At 33.7% G+C, this 22,638-nt stretch overlaps 1 protein-coding gene across 1 annotated transcript in view; it reads right to left on the bottom strand.

Annotated features, from left to right (window-relative positions):
- The window catches only part of UGGT2 (UDP-glucose glycoprotein glucosyltransferase 2), a 181,445-nt gene that overhangs the window by 41,607 nt on the left and 117,200 nt on the right, over positions 1–22,638 (bottom strand). The window contains exons 23-29 of the mRNA XM_057707936.1: positions 16,760–16,884; positions 12,950–13,045; positions 8,643–8,745; positions 6,512–6,591; positions 4,270–4,453; positions 456–614; positions 15–100 (exon numbers count right to left, since the gene is read on the bottom strand). Of these exons, the coding sequence (XP_057563919.1) occupies positions 15–100; positions 456–614; positions 4,270–4,453; positions 6,512–6,591; positions 8,643–8,745; positions 12,950–13,045; positions 16,760–16,884 (833 nt within the window). The remainder of the gene's footprint in view (positions 1–14; positions 101–455; positions 615–4,269; positions 4,454–6,511; positions 6,592–8,642; positions 8,746–12,949; positions 13,046–16,759; positions 16,885–22,638) is intronic.

Genomic DNA, 22,638 nt, shown 5'->3' with positions numbered 1-22,638 from the left:
TTCATATAACTCACCCAACTATTTGATAGATATCTTCAGATTTTCCTTGGCGTAATTTCAGTATCCAAGCACCTGGGTTTGCTTTTAATTGAAAATATCCCTTTTAAGATGAGAAGAACATGATCAGAGTTATATGAATGAAAATGACATCCAACTGTTCAAGAAAGATTATTCACGAACATCCCAAGAAAGTGTTTACTAACTGTGGAGTGAATGATTTCTATAACTGAATTCCAAGGAAGAAAACTTTGCAATAACATTTTATAAAAGCACATTCTGAAAGTATGACTTCCTTCATTTTTGTTTTATTTAATTACCTAATTCAAGGATTTTTTTCTGGGAGCTGTTCAGCAACAGTAGGATAAAAATTATTTCATCTTATTATTAGGAAAACTTAGAGGATTTTACCAAAACATCTAATTAAATATCATCTGTTAAGTATGTATAATACTTACAAGATTGGCCATCACTATTGTATCAACCACAACAGGTTTATGTTTTGTGCCCAGTGTAAACTGCAGACCCCGAGGAGGTTGTTCTGTCATTACGTCAATGCAATGTCCTTCAAGTAGTAGATATTCTAGTTCATATCCTGCTGTGACAGTTTTCTCAATCTATGGAGGAAATATGTGATCGTTTTTGGTATTAGTAATTCTCATAATGTAAATTTTATAATAAATATATGTGATTAATATTAGCCAATGTATTTTGGGGGGGCAACCTCAAGTCTTTCTTTTAGATGAGTGAACCTAATAGTTGAATCAATTTCTTGAACACTAAAGATCATGATGAATTTTTTTTCCTTTCCCAAGGCATTAGCTCTACTCCAGTGTCATGATATATGTACCAATACAAAAGTGTAACCTTTTTCATTAAATATAGTTTTCTAAGAACATGTCATTTCTTTAAAATATCCATTTAAATGGCTGGACATTCCAAATGTTTCCAGATTTTCCTCTGTTGCAAATGTTATAATAAATATTTTAAGGAGAAAGCTTTTTCTCTGCTTCACATGAAAAACATAACCAAACATAAAAATAAATCAAATGGTAAGTGATTTTTACACAGTCTGGCAATTCTGTTGAGCAGACAGTGATGCTCTCTAATTTTATTTCACTCTACAAGGTTTTTGATACTACTTTTAAGCATGTTTATTTGAAAATATTCTGTACTGTGTAGTTGTTTTTGACTATAATTACTACAGAAATAATTATAGTACTTGTGTACAGTATTTATTAAGCCAAGTTCTTATAATTTTACTGTTTTTAAGAACAGGAAACAAGCAACTTCTTTGAAAATAGTATTTGTTTCAACAACTTTAGTCGGGTTCTGAATTAGTTGTTGAATTATTACTATTCTAGTGATGAACTTCATATACTTCATTAACCTGTATTCACAATCCTTATAGCACTTTGTCTGAATTGAAAGATTTCCAAGGGATAGTCTCAGAATATGAAAATATTAAAAGTTAGAAAGAAATCCTAGAGATCATCTAGTTTAACTCCTTCACTTTACAGACAAGGCAACTACCACAAAGTGATTATGAAGTAAAGCTTAACTATTTTAAATAAGAGTTAGATATTAGGGCAAAGTTCAAATACTTTCAATCAGTCTGTGACTAAATAATATCTTCATTTCATAATATATTAATGTGAAAATTTCTCTTCCTTATATATTTGCATAACACATCAATTGTGTTGACTTATTCAAACCACAACACCAAAAATAGCAAATCCATTTTTCAAAGTTCTTTCTAGTGAATATTTAAAGTTTTGCGAATATTTAAAGTTTCATAATTTCATAAAGGTGATTTGAGTTAAATTAGTTCCTATTATCAAGGTTAATTTTAGCAAGAACATGAAAGCTAGTGACCATTTTTAATGTTTACATATCCTTTACATTTTTATTTATCTGTTCTAAATATTAACTATTGATATGCGACATGAATTTAATATCTTTCCAATATAACTTTGGTGCATATCAGTATTTCTAAATAGAAGCATTTATTGTATTGTTCTGTGACTGAATAGTTAAGAACTTAGCTTCTTCCTTTAATAAAAGTATAAGTTTGATTATAAAGATCAGCATTTGGATTTATTAACAATTATCTATGGCAGTCAAATAGGAATTTTTTGACAATTACATTGGTAATGAATGCCTTGTTAATAAAACTGACACCTAAATTATTTATATTTCAAAAGGGGCCACTGCATTTTTCTGTGAATTCCTTTTCACATAGCCACATACTATTTTCCTTCAGCAATCTTTTATTTACTCACTTCCTCTTTACTGGGTAAACAATCACTACTGTTTCAGGTATTTTGATATCTGTCTGATATAGGCTGTAATGAAATATAACTGGAGAGCCTTTGGATGCAGTTCTAGTAACAAGCTCTCAGAAGCACCCCTGAACTCCAAGTAAAAGTAACTGTCTCACTGTAAGCTTTGCTGGAACCACTTTTGTCACCTTTAACAGTGGCATTAATGTTGGCTGTGCAATAAACCATGTGAACAAAGACCTGATAAGGAAGAATTTTTCTAGATCAAGTTTTTTTCAGGTGGTTGTAGGATGTTCAGGAATTAGATGTAGCAAGGAGTACTTACACAAGCTAGTGTGTGGTGACACATCTCTCATTATTAGTCTCACATTTTTCCTTTACTCACAACTCCTTCTTTCTACTTGAGCATCTGTCTTTGTTACTTCATATTCTTTTAGGATAGGTGCAGGTAATATTCTAAGTATGTACAGCACACAGTGGAAGAGAAGAGCCTTAGATGTAGCTAACTTTTACAGCTGCTGGAATTTATAATTTCCCTTTGTTTACTCATATAATCTGTGAAGACGGGGAAATTATGTTTATTTTAGTCTTCTAAAATACTGTTCATTTAAACAACAAAATGTTTAACCTTTATTAACTGTTTAATAGAAACAAAAATTTTTTACTAGAAGATTCAATTTAAAATCTTCTTTAAGCTGCATTAATTCTCCCATCACAAACTTTTTACCCTTTTGGTTAGACTCTTTAAAGTTATCTTACTGATATATATTGCTGAATTCTTCTAATGAAGAATCCAACAGACCCCTTTTCAGAGGAAACACGAGCATGGAGGAAACAGGATTTTTTTTTTTTGCTTCATGCTGAATTCACTTCTGAATTTTCCCTCATGGATTTTATCATTTTGCTTTCTATTTTTTCCCTGAATTTGAAGGACCAATTTCAGATAATTGCTATGACTGAGTTTTAGGTTCTTCTCTGGGTGGGTAAAGTTGGGGGTATTGGTGATTATGTTCCAGGGAAGTGACTCAGGATGCCACAGAAGCTACACATGAGTGAATCAGAAGAAAGCTGCCTAGAAGGAAAAGCTTTAGACAAAAGGTGACACATGAAAAGCATGAGAAACAAATGATGAACAATCTTAATCAAATTATTAGAGGTAAAATGTTTATGCCTCGGTCAAGATAATGTCTACATTCTGAAGGAGTTGTCAAATGTACAGCTGAAAATAGGCGAGAGGCTGTGCAGGACCAGACAAGGGGGAGGACAATGAGAAAGAAGTATTACACCCTCCCCCTACCCCTGCGCAAGTTTCTAAATATCTGTCCTCTAGGTAAACTCTCCTAAAATGCTTGTTTTTTTGTGCTTTCTGAATGCCTTTCCAATTTTGAATAGAATGTTTGGAAAGACTCTGAATAGTATAAAATAGTCTCCTCTTGGTGTTTTTGTTTTTTTGTGCTGCGGGCTGAAGGACAACAGGTGGGGAAAGAGAAGTCTGGTCGTTTACCGGATAAGCGTCACACTGGAGGTGGTGGGAAAGAATGCACTCAGTTTATAGTACATGAGCAAACTCCTTCCTGCTTTCTACCCGAATCTCATTAGAATTGCTTTCTCTGGCTATGCTGTGGGGCAAAAAAGAACTTAAGATGAAACTGTTCCTCTCTGAGTTAAAAACAAAACCTGAAGGGCAAAGGCACTTAATGGTTTTGTCCTAAACTGCCATTCATCTGTCTCCATAGTTCCTACACTGTCCATCTTAGGGTAGCATTTCTGAACCAATAAAAAAGGTGATGGCATTTAAGAACCCAGAAGATCAGAGAAGCTGAATTTGGAAGTTAGGGAAATTCAAAAATCAAAGGAAAGACTGGATCAGGACCTAGGATCATAAAGGAGAAAATTCTGGTGAGCAGTGAGTATGCACTTGGTACAGTTATAGTACCTCATAAGAATTTATCTTATTCCTCTTTCTTTATATAACTTTATGATAACTTACATCCTTCAAATGAATATTATCAAGGTCACAGTTGCTGTGTACTGTTTCAACCAACCAGCCTTCAGGAGTGATCATGTTGAGGGTTAGAAGGGGTGATTCAGGGATATCCAAGAATTTTGCCACTGGTCCAGTAACATCAGTAGGTGTTAACATCAGTTCCGGCTCCAGAACAAAACGGTAAAAGCTGTTGGTAGAACAGAAACAAAATACATACTGTGACCAAAATTGAGATTTCTCCTAAAATATCTTAAAACTGAAAATGGCTTAAAAACATGACCAGAAAGTCTTAAATTAAAAAGACTAAAAACACACTATACTGAAGTTTAATGCTTACATAAGTGGTAGACAATCATAATTATTTTGTTTACACTATTATCTGTAAGACTGTGTGTATTATATACCCTTGTTAATTACTTAATGAACACGACTAGAATCCCTTTAAGATACACTGACTTATGCAGGTTCCAGCAGTTTGTGATCTGTATTCACTCACTGATCCTTCTTCAAATCTGAGCATGGCCTAGTTTCAGTGATTTTATTAGCTCTTAGCACTGTTAATAATATGAATAGGAATGATAACCAGAGAGCAAGTAAAACCTAAGCTATATAAAGTTCTGGTACTAATTTAAAAAGTGCAATTAAAAACAAACAGGAGCGAGTTCAAAGCAGCTGCTTATTAATAGAGTTTTTAGAGGTACCAGTAATTTTAGTGTATTTCAGCCTTACCCCTTAGTATCTTACATAATAAGAAACAGTTACAGTATTAAAAACAGTGACTTTCACTATTCTGGGACTGCACTCAAGGTGTCAGCTGTGCTGTGGTTATCTCAAGCCTCCAGGGGGGAATGATCCACTCCTAGGCTCCTGCAGTTCCTCAAGGGCCGCTGGCATGAGGGCTGTAGTTCCTCACTAGTGATTGGCTGGAGACCTCCCTCAGTCCTTGCCACAAGGGCATCTCCAGCAAGCTTAGAGAAGCACACAAGAGCAAGAGACAGAGAATGCCGGCAAGACAAAAGGCACAGCCTCTTACAACCTAACTGCAGAAGAGACAGTCCATCACTTTTGCCATATTCTATTCATTGGAAGCAAATCACCAGGTGCAGCCTGCACTCAAGGAGAATCTATGCAGAGCGTGAATCCCCAGAGGCGGTGATCACTGGCAGCCCTGTCTGAAGCTGCCTATGGCAGACATACAGGCAGAGTCAAAAAAGAAGAGGGATTAAGAGAAGGCCCTGGAGAGAACACAGTCCAAACCAAGTTATCTGGTACTGTCAAACGCAAGAGAAATGTCATCAAGTAAGAAGTATTACATGGACGTTGCAAACAGCAATTTCTTTGTGATTCAGGAAAATCAATTCAGTGGCAAAGAGGAAGTTAAAGCCTAACTTTGGTGGGAGGTGAATGAGAGGTGAAGAGGGGCTTGGGCACACTTCCGAGAAGCTGAGATGAGGAAGACTGGAGAAGAGGAGGAAAAGGCAGGGCTCCAGAGGAGAGGAAGTGAAGGGAGCAGTTTATTTCTTTTTAAAAACCGAGTAACTCTTTAAGACTGAAAGAAAAGGGCTAGTAGAGAGGTTAGCGATACGGAACAAGGAACTAAGTGATAAAGCAAGGACCCAGAACAATGGGAAAGTAAACTCATTCAGTTATACACACATATACATTTTTTTATATTCTTTTCCACTATGATTTATCGCAGTATATTTAATACAGTTCCCTGTGCTATACAGTATGACCTTGTTGTTTATCCATTTTATACACAATAGTTTGACTCTGCTAATCCCCATCCCCCACCCCCTTGGAAACCACAAGTCTGTTCTCTCTGTGAGTCTATTTATGTTTTGTAGGCAGGTTCATTTGTGTCATATGTTAGATTCCACATATAGAAGTGATATCATATGGAATTTTCTTTCTCTTTCTGACTTGCTTCACTTTCCAGCCATGTCACTGCAACCCACTGTATATTTCTAAATAGATACTCCTAGATCACATTTTTAAAAACACCCACAGATGAACATAAATCCATGTAAATTCTGCAATTAGACTGGGTCAATTTTACTGGTTAGCTTATTTTAATTTTATCAACTATATCAATTAAGGTTAATAAATGACCTCTGATCTTCTGATATATTTCGGTTAAACATTTTGTGAAGAAAAAAAAAACAGGTGCAGTAATTATGTTCCTTTTTTTCCCTTTTAGCACTTGCAAATTTTTCAAAATGAAATTATATTCACATAAACCCACCTCTTTAAAGGGGCTTCTGAAAGCTTACCCCTACAGTTCATGAACAATTTTATCTTCATGTTGATAATCTTGCCAAGTACCTATTAGAAAAAAATTTCCATATTTGAAGTTAATATTAATAGCTAACATGTACTGAGCATTTACTAGGTACCAGGTACTACATTAATACTTGATATCTGTTACCTCATCTGATTCTCACAACACCCTTCTGAGGCAGCTACTTTTACAGTTGAGGCAATAGACAGATGTAGTAATTTGTCCAAGATCACACAGTAAGTCATGGCAGAGGTAAGATTTGAATCCAAATAGTTGATTTCATTGCCCAAAGGTTATGCTGCCTACCTTTGGCCTAATGTGACTTTCTTTCATGGTATCTAAATTTCCTTACTACTGAAGAACAAGTAAAATAATTATTAGAACCTTGACTTCAAATACAAAGTGGTGACCTCACAAAAACAATGGCAAGGGTGCCCTGATCCTTTTGGAATTCATCTACATTGTAAAAAAGGGAGGAAGGTCTTAGCTACATACAGATATAATATTCTCTTTTATTTTTATTTCCCTAGAGAACTGAAGAGAATTATTAATTTTGATAGTCCCCACTTCTATATAGGCAACAAATCAGTGAAGATTTGAAACATATTAGATAACAAAAGACATAGGTAAAAGGAGAAGAATAAAACAGATGTTCAGAACGGAAAGCATACAGGTTTGAGGAGGAATTAGAACATAAAGACTAAGGATTTAAGAGCTCTGAGTTTTAATTCCCATTCTATCACTCCTCCTATTAGTTACAATGGAGGCTGCTGAGCCACTGTTTTTCCCAAGTGTTAAATGAGACACTATTCTTTTCTTCCAGTAAATTAATTTACGCTTTACAGCACAAATTTATAGCATAATTTTTCTCTACAGTAAGAAATAATAAGTTACATGAAGTTCTGAGTTGCTACTATTACCAATGATGTAAACTGGAATGCAATTCTATATTTTATATTTCTGTATAATCCGTATTTCTTATTCCTAAATTCTGTTTACATAGAAGCTTCAGAGATAAGCAACGTTTTTTTCTGAATAAGGAACTTCCATAGGAATAGGGAATTTGTATATTAAAAAGCATCATGCTACCTCCATTACTTATAGGTATGATTACTGATTTCTGTTTTCTAAAGAATAATATAAATAGTGTGCTTAAAGAAGTTAAAATTTGAAGGTATACAAATGCTGAAAGAAAGAATGAGGCAACTAAATCAGCTCTGGAATTAAGTTTGCCCTAGTTATACACTGAATAGGTAGAATGGCAAAGTGTTACCAAAATTATTTCTATCCATTAATAAAGGCATTTATAACAGACACCTACTACCCATTTTTATCATTTGGTAAGGCAAACTACTTTCTGGGAGAAACTACATTTTGAAATTTTGATAGAACATACACCAGTATGACCCAGCTTGATCATTTACATCTTTCACCAGACTTAATTAGATAATTATTTTCACCTGTTTCCAAAAGAACACATAGTTTCCACTTCTGAGAGTATTTTTTGATGTGTCTTTAAAAAAAATGTATTGAGTAATTTCAAATAAGAGTATCCCAAAATTTTGAACATCACCAGAAAAAAATATGTAGCCTTCCAACATAACTAGTTTCTGGAGAGGGCTCTCTTCCTAGCTTGTAGGTGGCTGCCAGGTCACAGCGTACTCGCATGCCCTCTTTTATGTGTGTGTGAGGAGAGGAAGATCTCTCTTCTCTTCTTATAAGGCTATTGATCCGGTAGCCTTATATGAAGACTTAAGACTTCATTTAACCTTAATTACTTCCCCAAGGCCCTATTTCCAAATAGTCATATTGGGGGTTAGGGCTCTAACATACAAACTTTGGGGTGATGGGGGCAATAATTATGTCCATGTTAACACCTAACCTGGTACTGCCATCACACCTCACACACAGCACTATCATTTCATTTCCTACACTGAAATATGACCATCTATTTAGAACGTTGTATGAAATAAAAAATTGAGAGAGAACATTTATACTTGAAAACAGACCTGAAAAGATTAATTATAAATTTCAAAATAAAAGTAGCATATATCATATAATATATAATATTTAATAAAATATAATATTATCTTACAATCAATAACTGTGCCATCTTCTGTGCTTCTCTTGTCAATGGATCAACAATAGCAATGACATCAAAGGACACATCATTCTCACGAGAATTTATCTTTATAATGCTAGAAAAAACAAAAAAGATGAAAGATGATCAGTTAAGTTTATTCAATTACCTAATTAATCTTAATATTAGCTATGGACATTCTTATAAATTGCTTTCTTTCTCACCAGATTAAAAACATCCTGGTTATTTCACACAAGAAAATGCAAATTTAAAAGTTTAATGTTTGTGTTCAATAAATTAGAAAATTGCAAAGAATTAAGAGAAAATGAAAATAAGAAATTATGAAGGAATGATTTAAAGAAACTCTTCAAAGAACAATACTATTATACTGAAAAAACTCTGATAATTTTAAGCCCCCCCAAATTCTCATGGATCATACAATGTAAAAAATAAAACAAAGATGCTTCTGTATTAAATATATTTTCTCAGATTCGAGAATGATAAAATTAACTATTCGGTACTTTTATTAAATTTAGTAGTTTAAAAAAAACCCCCACATATTATAACAGGAAAGCTCAGAGGAAAAAGACCCAAATTTATCATATTATTTTGACTCAAGTCACCCTCTCCACACTTCCTCCCCTCTGTCCTCTCCATTTTGTTTTTCACTGATTTAAGAAGATGGACTAATCTTTAAAGGAAAATATTGGGAAAATCATTAAAAGCACACAAAAAATCAATTCTATATTTAATTCAAGGAAAAGTTTAAAGTATATATGTAATTGAAAGTACAGAATAGTCCAAATGAATTACTGTTTTAACACTACAATAACATAGGAAGTCAGTTTTTTTTGAGATGTATAAATTAAATATCTCACATATTACAAAGGGAAGATATTACCAAATCAAACTGTACCTCTATAAGATTACAGGGATCTTAGTCTTCTTTGGTACACGAAGACTATAAATATTTAGACTTTTTGCAGTGAAACAATTTCTCAGCAATCAAATAAAATATAAAATTCACTTCAAATATGGGGCTTTTGATATTATTTTACATGCAGTTGATATGATTTAATTATGTTAAAACAGGAGTGTCAGAATCAGACAACAGATCCTGGTAGATAATTACTGCTGGAAATACGGGCTACAAATCAGATGTTTTATATTAGAGGAGACTATCTACAATGGTTATTTCCTTCAGTTTTCCTGCTGAAAATTTTACAAATTACTATCAATACTGGTAGCACTAGTCAAAACTAGTTGTTTTCTATATGCTTTATGAGACATTACTATGGCTAAAGTAGGCATATTTTAAGTTTTTTCTACTACATGCTACTTTACTTTTTTCCCCTCAGAATACTGCCAATTCTGTGAGATCCTATGACTCAGAATCCCATGGTTCCCATCATCTACGTAGTATGTGTGTTGGCTAGGTTGGACGACATCTTCCAGAATTCCCTTTCCTTCACATTTCTGGTGGGTGGGCCACAAAAGAGATTCTCAGGATATTTGGAGGCAGGAGGGGGGCAATGGCAGCCATTCTCTAGCTCACACACTTTGTTACTGATCTGCTTACTCACATTGTCGGCATAAGGCCCCCACTGGTTCTACATTTCCTGAGACTCTCCTTCTAAGCTCTGACTCCTAGGTCATGTGTGTGTGTCCCATCTTCTGCAGGACACCCACTATATACCAAGGTCAAAGGCAACAAGAACTGATACAGGTTTCAGTTCACACTTGTGGGGTTCCAGCTTCCTCTTGATCTAGCCTCTTGAAAACTACCTCTCTTCCTAATTGCCTGCCCTGTGAACTTCAAGCTCCAGTGTCAGAAGTCAGCAACCTTACAGAGACTAGTTAACCAGCTCCTACAATTGTGTAAGGTCAAGTCCTATAACAATTCATTCATTCATATAGACTTACATACATACATAAATTCTTATCTATACACTCCCCAATATACATATGCACATACATATAGCACAAGTGCACCTGTGTGTGCACACACATGCAACAGTGATTCTACTGCTCTGACTGACCCAGACCACAGCCCAGCACTGCTAATGTGCTTTCCCCTACCTTTCCTAGGCTTCCACCACAAATAAAATCCAACAAAGTCATTGTTGCTTCAATAAATTAAGATCATATTATCATAAGTCTTGCTGACCTGGATCCTAGATTTAAGGTAGGTATTTATATTTCTCCCCTGATTAATATGAGTTGATTTTATTGCTTAGCTTTCAGGTTCAATCTCATTTCTCTTATTTCCAAGTTGTGAAAAGCACCTCAATATTTGTGTAACAAATGCACATAGCTACAGAACATTAAATATCTGCTATATTCAAGACAGTAGGCCGAATCTCATAAAACCCCTGAGGGTTAGGGATCATCACCTGTGTTATATAGACTAAGAAACTGAAGCCAAAAGAGGTCACAGAGCTAGGTTAAGTTGTAGACTGGGATCCAGAAGTTTTTTGTTTGTTTGTTTGCTTGTTTAACAAGAAAGCTCATGTTATGTCATACAACCAAAGCTGATCTAGACAAACAGATCATACCACATGTGTAAACACACAGAAAACAAAAGTTAAATGCCTAAATTATACACATGAATTCAGAAAATGGCAGATTACTGAGTTTGCATGTGAAAAAAGGCAGGCATTAGATGCATATGTACGATTGTACAAACACTGATGCATACCAATACACATATACCAGATATCTATTTACAAATATTCATAATAATGCCCCAGAAATAATCAGAAAAAAATGAGAGAACTGTAAACCACTGTCACAAACTCACAGCATATCTTTCCTCTATATAAAAGAAGGCTTAAAAGCAGCAGGACACGTTGATTGATGTGAAAGCTAAAGAAAGCACGCAGATTACTCTACAACAATAACCTATGAAAGATCAAATGTTTCAGACATCTAATGTGGGAGTAAATAGTTCCAAATATATGAAAATTCCTAAATATAACTATGTAATGGTATAGTAATTACTATACCATTAATCAATGTTTTCAATGATAATTGTGAATAATTTGTGTTAAATTATTTCAGCATATGGCATTTAAGAAATCAAAGAAGTTTCCAAAAAGAATTCCACTAAACATGTTTAAAACACTTAAAAGTGCTGAATCTCAGTTCAGTTGTCTGAAAAAAAATAAAAAAATTTCATTCCCAATAGTGCTAGGTAGTTTCTCTTTAAAAAGTAATTTTTGTTAAGAATGATAATACTATACCTGTGTGAAGTTTATCTTCTACAGCCAAAGAGTGTGTTATCTTGTAATACAGTAAACAGAAGCAATATAAGATTGCATCGACCATAAAATTAGAAAACTTAGAAGTACCAGCCATTTTAAGTTTATGATAATTTTTCTCAATTTAGTTTTATAAGAACAGTGATTAGAAGGAGATAATAAAATACGTCTATAGTTTAGTTACATGTTTAACTGATTATTTTTTTCCTATTCTAAGTGGTCCTTAATTAAAAAAAAAAAAGGTTCCCTCTGGGGACCCAGATAATTATATGTATGTAGATAGAGCCTGATGAATTTTATTTCAAATATCTTAGAGTGATATTTATACACTGAAATTTATTTCAATTATACAGTGAAATTATAAACTACTTTATTATCTGATGGCTCTTTTCAGAAACCTAATTTTTATGAAATAATAACTTTTTAACAAAAAAAGTGTTTCATGAACAAGTTACCCAACTGCTGAGTTTACCAAAAATGAACTTTTATTTTCTTTAACTAAACCACATCTCATAATCGTCAATATGTTGATAAGCACTGAAAATCTCACTCCTTCACCCCAAAGCATTCAGTATTCTGTAAATTAACTTGACTAGACAACAGTTTTCCCCTCGGAAGACACCTGTCAACATCTCAGAGTAATGTTCCATAGAATGCATGTTGGGACATCTGTTGTACATATCTACACCTTACCAAGCAGAGTTCTTCAGTAGTGGAGTCTTTTATACATTAAGAATATAAAGATATTATTTATAATGATTATACTGCAAAAATTCCAAATGATCTTGAGTGTGGAAGAAAAATGAGAATAAGACAAATCATCCCAGGTTTAACTTACTTGAAACTTCATACCATATATATATATATATATATATATATATATATATTTATTCATTTACTAGAATATAATTAAAATTTCTTTTCCTAATCTTGTCAAATACATTTATTCTCTAACAACTGTTAATTCTACTTTAACTTTTGCTATATGATGAATACAAACGGTAACCATAATTGAATATAGGTTGCAGTGTTAGAATACACACAGCACTAATACATTCTTACCTGTGATTCTCCTTAAGAAATGTGATATCATACCGAGATGCACGTTCAGGCAAAGAGGAAACAAGGGCATCAATTTTCATAACAAAGTCACTGAAGCTGGAGAAACAAGATAAATGAGTTTTTTGGGGAAAGAAAGGTCCATATTTCATGTCACAATTAATGCCTCAAGAAAGCGGAATTTAATGTAAATTATTTCATATAGACAAACTGTATATAAATGACCTTTCTTCCAAACTTGTAGAATCTGTCAAAGTAAAATGACTGCTGTTTTTAAGGTCATCCTATTTTTTTTTATCATTGATATGCTATTTAAACACATAAGTAGTATTCCTAATACTGTCTATAAGAATATGGAGAATCATTCAAGTCAAGTCAATATTTGCTGAGTGCTGGTTATGTATCCAAGCACTGGGGCCCACGGAGGAAAGAAAGAAGAGCAGGAAGAACAAAAAGTAAATGACAGAATATCTACTCTCAAAGAATTTTTAATATAGTTAAGAAGTCCAGATTTCTATGGTTTCAAATTTGTTTGAAAACTAAAATTGTACAAAATAGACACCTGGATTAAATATAACCAAATGTAAAAATCCATGATAGAGAAAATGTATACGTTTAATGATACGCTGGAACAGAAAATGTTAGCTGAATTTTAATGTTCTCCCACCCCCCCAAAAAAAGGAATGAAAGAGAGAAAAGATAGGCATCTCCACTTTATAAACAAAGAAATTTAGAGTCAAAGCGGTTGAGAACCTTGTTGGTATTGTCAGAATCTCTCTACTATATCATTTTTTGCTGGACTATAGCTTCTATATATTGTATATTATTTCTATTTGTAATACCTACCATATCCTTCACAGAGCATTGCATTTTTTTTAGCAGATTATCTTTTTGTTAGGAACTCTTATTGAGATATACTTGACATACAATAAACTGCATATATTTAAAGTGTACAATTTGATTTTTTTTTCTTATTTATAATGTGTATATATGGCAATCTCAATCTCCCAGTCAGAGGAATGCATTTAATGGCCAATAATACACATAAGATGAACTAATCAAAACCATAATCTACTCCTAAACTTTTTTAAAGGTATTTATCATCTATACACACTCTAATATTTAAATTGTAGGCATGATGGAGGAAGTATTTACGGTCAAACATGCTCCCCATGCTTCTTAAACTGGGCTGACTGCTTAAGTAGTATGTTATGTACTGAGAGGAGGAGATGAAAAAAATGAAAATCTTTGAGACCTCCAAAAAACTTTTCTTAGATTCTCTGCTGAATTTTCAGCTATCCAGGTCAATTTTTCTCTTCATGAAAAGTACTTTGATCTAAAGAGGGGAAAGGGCACTAGAGACTCAGCACTGGAGACACCTCTTAGAACAGAACAGGTTGTAATCGCTCCATTAGAGAAACAGATTTGATGTGCTCCTCCAGATAATGGTTCCAAGGATTCTGTTTCTGGCATTCAGAGTTCTACCTTCCTAGGTAACTAACTCTTGAAAAAGCTTGATATGGATGCCTACTAAGTATGTTCAGATTTAAGTGAATATTAATTTAGCATTATTTATGTACATTAAGCAACTTCAGACAATTAGAGGAGACACAGTTTAGCATCATTTTGTTTTGGTGGTGGTTTTGGTTTGATATGCAGCATTAAAGTGGCTAAAATAGCTTCTGGAACCTACTTAAAACTATGATAATATTTTTTAATCAAATAAGGTTAAAAAATTAGCTCTGAAAGGTTAGCATTATATTTAATAAATTCGACAAATTACTGAATTATGTGCTTTTCAATATATAGTAGGTCTAAATTATTTAATTTTAAAATTATAAATTTTTTTGGCTTTTAAAAGTTTTGTTTAGTTTTATTCCACTTGAAAATAACTATGGATATTATCTCTTCATTGCATAAAAATCCTTACTTTACTAAATTACATTAATCATTTTCTATTCACATCATTTCCCAAATGGTAGATTAAGTAAGATATCTGTTTCCTCCAGACTGTAAGTATTAGGGAAGTACTAGGGAATAAACCTAAAAACACACGTGTAAGACTTCACAGGAAAACAATGGAAGCTTCACTGAAAGACCTAAAGGGAACACTAAATACACTGAATAAGTGTGTCTGCATATATATATGTATGTGTGTGTGTATATATATGTATATATATTGGTTCATATAAATAATATATGTATATATTTAATGGGTGGGATAATTCAATATTATATAAAGATGGTAATTCTCTTCAAACAATAAATTCAAAGAAATTCCCATAAAAGTTCCAGGAGGGTTTTTTTTGGTAGAACTTGTTATGCTAGTCTTAATCATATTTAAATGAAAAAGTATAAAAAAGGTCAAGACAATTTTTAAGAAGTGGCAGAAGGGGTAATTTTCACTACCTAATATCAAAATTTATTATAAAGCTGTGGTAGCTGGAATGTGGGATTGTATAAGGCAATATACCAGTGGAACAGTACAAAGATCTAAAAGGAATTAAATATATACATCAGAAAAAAAGTAAAACTAAAACTTTTAGAAGAAAATAAAGGAGAATATCTTTATGAACACAGACCAAGGAAAATCTTTATACATCCTACACACACACACACACACACACACACACACACACACACGAGCGTGCGTGCATGCACGCTCACACACTCCCTCACTTATACACACAGATCACAAATTACGAAGGAAAAACCCTGAGAATATTGTGACAGTAAAATTGAAAACTTTTTTGTAAAGAATTACAATTAAATAGCCAAGCCACAAACTGGAATATTATATTTTAGCATATATAACTGATAAAGATAAGTATATAGAATGCTATGTTTACAAGTCACTAAAAGAAGAACCCCGAACAGATAACTAAGTAAAAGGTATAAACAGATATTTTACAGAAGAGCAAACATAAATTAAAACAATCATGTGAAAAGATACTCAACTTTACTGAAAGACAAGGAAGTACAAATTAAAACAAGATGCAATTTCACACCCATCAGATAGGAAACATGAACAGGTTGTGTAACACTAAGTATTGGTGAGGACTTAGGGAAACAAGAACTCATACATTTCTGATGGGAGTGTTAATGGCTGCAACTCCTTTGAAGGACAGAATTTAGCAGTATCTGGTAAAGCTGAAGGTACATCTATCATACAACCCAATAACAACACTCCTCTACTCTAGAAAAACTCACACATTGCACAAGGCGATATGTAAACCAGGTTCATGATAGCATTTATGTAATAGTAAAGAACTAAAGCCACGTTAACTGTACTCCAGTAATGAAGTACATTAATGAACTGAAGTACATTCACAAAATAAAATACTAAAAAGAAACTGAAATGAATAAGCTCACTCTATATACATGAACATGGATAAAGTTACTACCGAGGCAGACTGCAAAAGGTACCTATGTAAAATAGCATATCTCTAAAAAAGTCAAGGCTTTAACATAATAAACATTAATAACAGATATCTACACATGAAGCAAAAGTATAAAGACAATATGGGAATCATGCATACAACATTTGGGAAAATGGTTACCTCTCAGGGAGGGAGAAGCATGGGACAGGCAGATAGGAAACAAAGAGACAGATCCAAGGCAAATAAAATATTAACATCCACAGTTGGGTGGTGGTGAGCAAATGGACATCCTCTACTATTTCTTTATAATCTCTGCATGTCTTTTATTGTCTCTTTGGTATGTATTTGAAACATTTTCTAATCTTAAAAAGAAAAAATCAGATGCAAAATCCAAGCTCCAAAATGAAATGCTCTTACGATTTTAAATACTTACTTCTCTGAGTTGATTTCTGTAAATTCAAAAATGTCTTCAATTTTGTCTATTAAATTAGTAAGTGTTATCTTTTCCAACAAGTAAAAATCTTCTTCATAGAAATCTTCATCTAAAGGTCCTAAGAACTTAAAATAAAAGCAGTTGTATTACTGTATATCTTCTATGAGATATACCAACTTAAGACAAGCATTTTCTTATCAAATAGATATTTCTCTAAGGAAAAACTGATCAGATTAAACAGATGGCGGCTATTAATCCCACCATTTATTTACTAAATCCATCAAGAAACAAGAGGAAAATATTTCCTCACTTTGATATTACAAATAACATTTGCATAAATACCAAAATCAATGTGGCAAAAATATCAGCAAATTATTTCCATTTGAAAGTTTTCAGTTCTTCCAAAAACCAAAGGCTCTTCATTCTAAAGTAAATTATGAAAGCAATTGTCTGTATTCTATAATAGGTCTTTTAATTTCAATTTTTCCTATTTAATCTATAAATTGTAGTCTACACTATGTAGATAACAATTAATGTATAAACAAGGCATAAAAGAGCAAAAACCAAGAGACAAATCCCATAATTACTTAATGATACCAACCAATCTTCATCTACCTGATGTTGTATAAATTGTTTGGAGCACAGCAAGGTCATGTAGGTTAGAGTTAAACCAGTAACTACAGAGGGAGGAAGCTGTAAAACTGCCAGATACCTAATTTCTCAGGAAGGCTATCCCACCACAACCACCCCAACTCTACTACCGTTATCATTTTCTGGAAAAGCTAATACGTGCATCATCACAATATTATTAACATAAGCCCTGATGCAGAAGGTAAGCCCTGACATAGTCTTATGCACTAAACAATTAGACTTGGTGACAAACGATTAGAAGATATGTCAACCAGAATATTTTTTCCCTTGGCCAAAGACCAGGATGATAGGCATGCAGCGGATTTTCTTACTTCCCCTTCATATGATTCTGCAATTAATACTTTCTAAAAATTAATGAAGTACAGTTCTTGAATCTTTTCTCATCTGCTCATATCAAAAGTGATATTAGCTGGAATGCTGGCATCCAGCTAAACAAATATCATGTTTCACTTTAAACATAAAACCTGGGCTCTTAAAAGTACCAAAAATGGGCACTGTAATACTAAAAGTACACATATAAACATTTTATTTCCTTAAGATTTGCCATCATTCTCAAGGGAACTTTCAAAGCAATTTCAATGCTATATTTTTGGACTATGAGAAGGAGAGGCCTGGAAAAATAAGCTGAATTTTATCTATACCACTTCTAGTGACTCGAGTGGTTCTGTTAATAACTCAGAATAAGAAAATAAAATCTCAAATTATTTTCCTAAGGGATTAACAAGATTGGGTATCTTTACTGATTAAATTCACCAGAAAACCGGCTCTATTGCACCTATGTAAGTTCAGTGTCAAACAGGGAGCAGAAACTTGGTTCTTCTATGTCTTAATTCTTCTACTTAAAGTTGAATATAATGTTTGTGGAATAAAGAAACTTAAATATGAAGCTGCATGAGCTGCTTGTATATTTTGGAGGTTAATCCTTTGTCCGTTGTTTTGTTGGCAACTATTTTTTCCCATTCTGAGCGTTGCCTTCTTGTCTTGTTTATGGTTTCCTTCGCTGTGCAAAAGCTTTTAAGTTTCATGAGGTCCCATTTGTTTATTCTTGATTTTATTTCCCTGATTCTAGGAGGTGGGTCCAAAAGGATGTTGCTTTGATGGATGTCATAGAGTGTTCTGCCTATGTTTTCCTCTAGGAGTTTTATAGTGTCTGGCCTTACATGTAGGTCTTTAATCCATTTGGAGTTTATTTTTGTGTATGGTGTTAGGAAGTGTTCTAATTTCATTCTTTGACATGTTGCTGTCCAATGTTCCCAGCACCACTTATTGAAGAGGCTGTCTTTTTTCCATTGTATACTCGTGCCTCCTTTGTCAAAGATAAGGTGCCCATATGTGTTTGGGCTTACTTCTGAGTTCTCTATTCTATTCCATTGATCTTCCTTTCTATTTTTGTGCCAGTACCATACTGTCTTGATCACTGTGGCCTTGTAGTATAGTTTGAAGTCAGGAAGCCTGATTCCACCAACTCCATCTTTCCTTCTCAAGACTGCTTTGGCTCTTTGGGGTCTTTTGCGTTTCCATACAAATCATAAGATTTCTTGTTCTAGTTCTGTGAAAAATGCCATTGGGAATTTGATTGGGATTGCATTGAATCTGTAAATTGCTTTGGGTAGTACAGCCATTTTCACTATGTTGATTCTTCCAATCCAGGAACATGGTATGTCCCTCCATCTGTTTGTGTCATCTTTGATTTCTTTCATCAGTGTCTTAAAGTTTTCTGCATACAGATCTTTTGCCTCCTTAGGCAGGTTTATTCCTAGGTATTTTATTCTTTTGGTTGCAATGGTGAATGGGAGAGTTTCCTTAATTTCTCTTTCGGCTCTTCCGTTCTTAGTGTATAGGAATGCAAGAGATTTCTGTGCATTAATTTTGCATCCTGCTACTTTACTAAACTCATCAATTAGTGCTGGCAGTTTTCTGGTAGAGTCTTTAGGGTTTTCTATGTATAATATGTCATGTGCAGAGTGACAATTTTACTTCTTTTCCAATTTGGATTCCTTTTATTTCTTTTTCTTCTCTGATTGCTGTGGCTAAAACTTCCAAAACTATGTTGAATAATAATGGTGAGAGTGGACACCCTTGTCTTGTTCCTGTTCTTAGAGGGAATGTTTTCAGTTTTTCCCCATTTAGAATGATGCTGGCTTTTGGTTTCTCATATATGGCTTTTATTATGTTGAGGTAATTTCCTTCTATGCCCATTTTCTGGAGAGCTTTTGTCATAAATGGATGTTGAATTTTGTCAGAAGCTTTTTCTGCATCTATTGAGATGATCATATGGTTTTTATCCTTCAATTTGTTGATATGATGTTATCACGTTGATTGATTTGCATATATTGAAGAATCCTTGCATCCCTGGGATAAACCCCACTTGATCATGGTGTATGATTTTTTTAATGTGCTGTTGGAGTCTGTTAGCTAGTATTTTGTTGAGGATTTTTGCGTCTATATTCATCAGTGATATTGGTCTGTAGTTTTTTTGTGACATCTTTGCCTGGTTTTGGTATCAGGGTGATGGTGGCCTTGTAGAATGAGTTTGGGAGTGTTCCTCCTTCTGCTATATTTTGGAAGAGTTTGAGAAGGATAGGTGTTAGCTCTTCTCTAAATGTTTGATAGAATTTGCCCGTGAATCCATCTGGCCCTGAGCTTTTGTTTGTTGGGAGATTTTTAATCACTGCCTCAATTTCCGTACTTGTGACTGGTCTGCTCATGGTTTCTATTTATTCCTGGTTCAGTCTTGAAAGATTGTATTTTTCTAAGAATTTATCCATCTCTTCCAGGTTATCCAATTGATTGGCATATAGTTGCTTGTAGTAGTCTCTCATGATCATTTGTATTTCTGTGGTGTCCGTTGTTACTTTTCCTTTTTCATTTCTAATTCTGTTGATTTGCATCTTCTCCCTTTTTCTCTTGATGAGTGTGGCTAATAGTTTATCAATTTTATTAATCTTTTCAAAGAATAAGCTTTTAGTTTTATTAATTTTTGCTATTGCTTCCTTCCTTTCTTTTTCATTTATTTCTGCTCTGATCTTTATGATTTCTTTCCTTCTGCTCACTTTGGGGTTTCTTTGTTCTTCTTTTTCTAATTGTTTTAGGTGTAAGGTTAGGTTGTTTATTCGATATTTTTCTTGTTTCTTAAGGTAGGACCGTATTAATATAAACCTCCCTCTTAGAACTGCTTTTGCTGCATCCCATAGGTTTTGGGCTCAGAAGTTAATATTTACTGAAAATTTACTTTGTGTCTGGGGCTGTTCTATATGCTTTATGTGTAAAAGTATATTTAATCTCTCTGACAACTTTAAGACAGACTATTATCTTTTCCATTGTCTTAATGAAGAAACCAAATCTCACAAAGGTCATACAATTAATGGTGCAATAGAATTTGAATCCAGATGTCTAGCTAGAACAAAAAGGCCTTAACTTGTTTCCCTACTCTCTGCTGCACCATGTCTTTCAGGAATTTGTAAATATGCAGTGTGATAAAAATAATTATAATTATAGCAATAGCATTACTTAGAGTTTTATTTAATCTTAAAATATGTAGATTTTTAATTCTTCAGCATATCGGTAAGAAAGTACGAGATCAAAAAAAAAAAGAAAAGAGAGTATGAGATCATCATTACACCCCAGTTTTGATCATTTATAAACAATTTTAAACTTGAATATGTTTCAATTCTAAAGTAAACATTTGGACAGGTTCAAAATGAATATTGATTTTAAAATGTCAGAATTATTTTAAGCATTAAACTATCTGGTTCAGAATTATAACTATCTGTTAGGATTGCTATGATTACTGTGTTTTATAGCATTACTCTGAGACAGAGTATAATATTATAGTTCATAAACTATAGTACTTATTTTCAGATATATCTTTTCTATTCAAACCACAGTCCTACAAATAAAAGGATAATCAAAATTACAATTTTCCATTAGTCAACACAAAAAGTCAGTGTACTCTGACTTATCTCTAGCCCCAACCTCTCCCCTGAATTTAACTCAACCAGTCTACCCAGAGGTCCAGAACTGAACACTGAACTCTTATTGAACTGAATTCTGTATCTGCCCTTTCTACTCCTTCTCAACAAGCCCGCTCCTCCTGTAGTCTTCCTCACCTTAATACAGTGGCAAATTCATCCTGCCAGTCACGTAGTTTCTTCACATCTCACAGTAAGTCTGTCAGCAATTCCTGTTCACCCTTCCTCCAAAATCTATCTCACGTCTACTTCTCCCTACTTCCACTAGAGCCATTCTGGTCCAAGCCACCATCACCTCTCACTTGGACTACTGTAATAGTCCTAACTGGTTTCCTGACCCTTACAGTCTATCCTCAATGCAACAGCCACTAATGTTCCAAATGAAATGTAAGTCACTTCATGTCAATTCCCTGCCCGGAACCATGAGCTGCTCAACTCATTCAGAGTAAAACCCTACCTGATCTGGCCCCTAGCTACTTCTCTTCTGTTCTCTTCATATCTGCTATTCCTAAAATACATAGACATGACCTCATCTCAGAACCTTTGTACTCACTGTTTCCTCTACCTAGAATGTTCCTCTTCTAGATATGCAACATGGCTTGCTTCCTCACCTCCTTTGGTTCTCTGCCCAAATAACACTTTATTAGTAAGGACACTATTTGCATTTGGTCCCTGCCCACCAAAGTGTAAACTCCATAAAAACATGTTTGTTCACTACTATATTTTCAGATTCTGGAAGAATGTTCAGTTCATGGCAGATGCAAAATTGTATCTAAATGCTTTTGTCAATTTCAAGGAAAATGAGAAGAAATAGTTCTAACAGAAATAAGTTGAACATAACTATATTTATCAGTAATACTGATAACAATATCTGAATTATATTAAACAATGACAAAGAAAACATAGGGTAGCTTTTCCATAATGTATCAATATAACCAAAAGGCAAGGTAATAAATACAGCAGGCTGTAATTTTATCCTTTTTATCCCTTAAAATGCCTGACAGAGCCAAAGGTAGTCATATACTGTTCTAAAAAGTTATATTTCCTCCCAAAGCAACTGTTTAAAAAAAAAAAAAGCAATGCCATTCTTGGGCTTTCAACATAGCTCACTATCAAAATTCACTAATATTTTATATTATTGTAATAATGAATAGCAACTGTTGTCACCAATTTTAAAACAGCAGTGTACACAGATGAACCTGAGTCTACCTACTTTTAGGAGCTAACACAATTGGTTTAAGAACTGTTACACTGAAG

This window comes from Hippopotamus amphibius, chromosome 14, assembly GCF_030028045.1.
Source record: "Hippopotamus amphibius kiboko isolate mHipAmp2 chromosome 14, mHipAmp2.hap2, whole genome shotgun sequence".
NCBI lineage: Eukaryota > Metazoa > Chordata > Mammalia > Artiodactyla > Hippopotamidae > Hippopotamus > Hippopotamus amphibius.
Note: the sequence above shows the minus strand (reverse complement) of the source record. Positions and strands in the feature narration are given on the sequence as shown.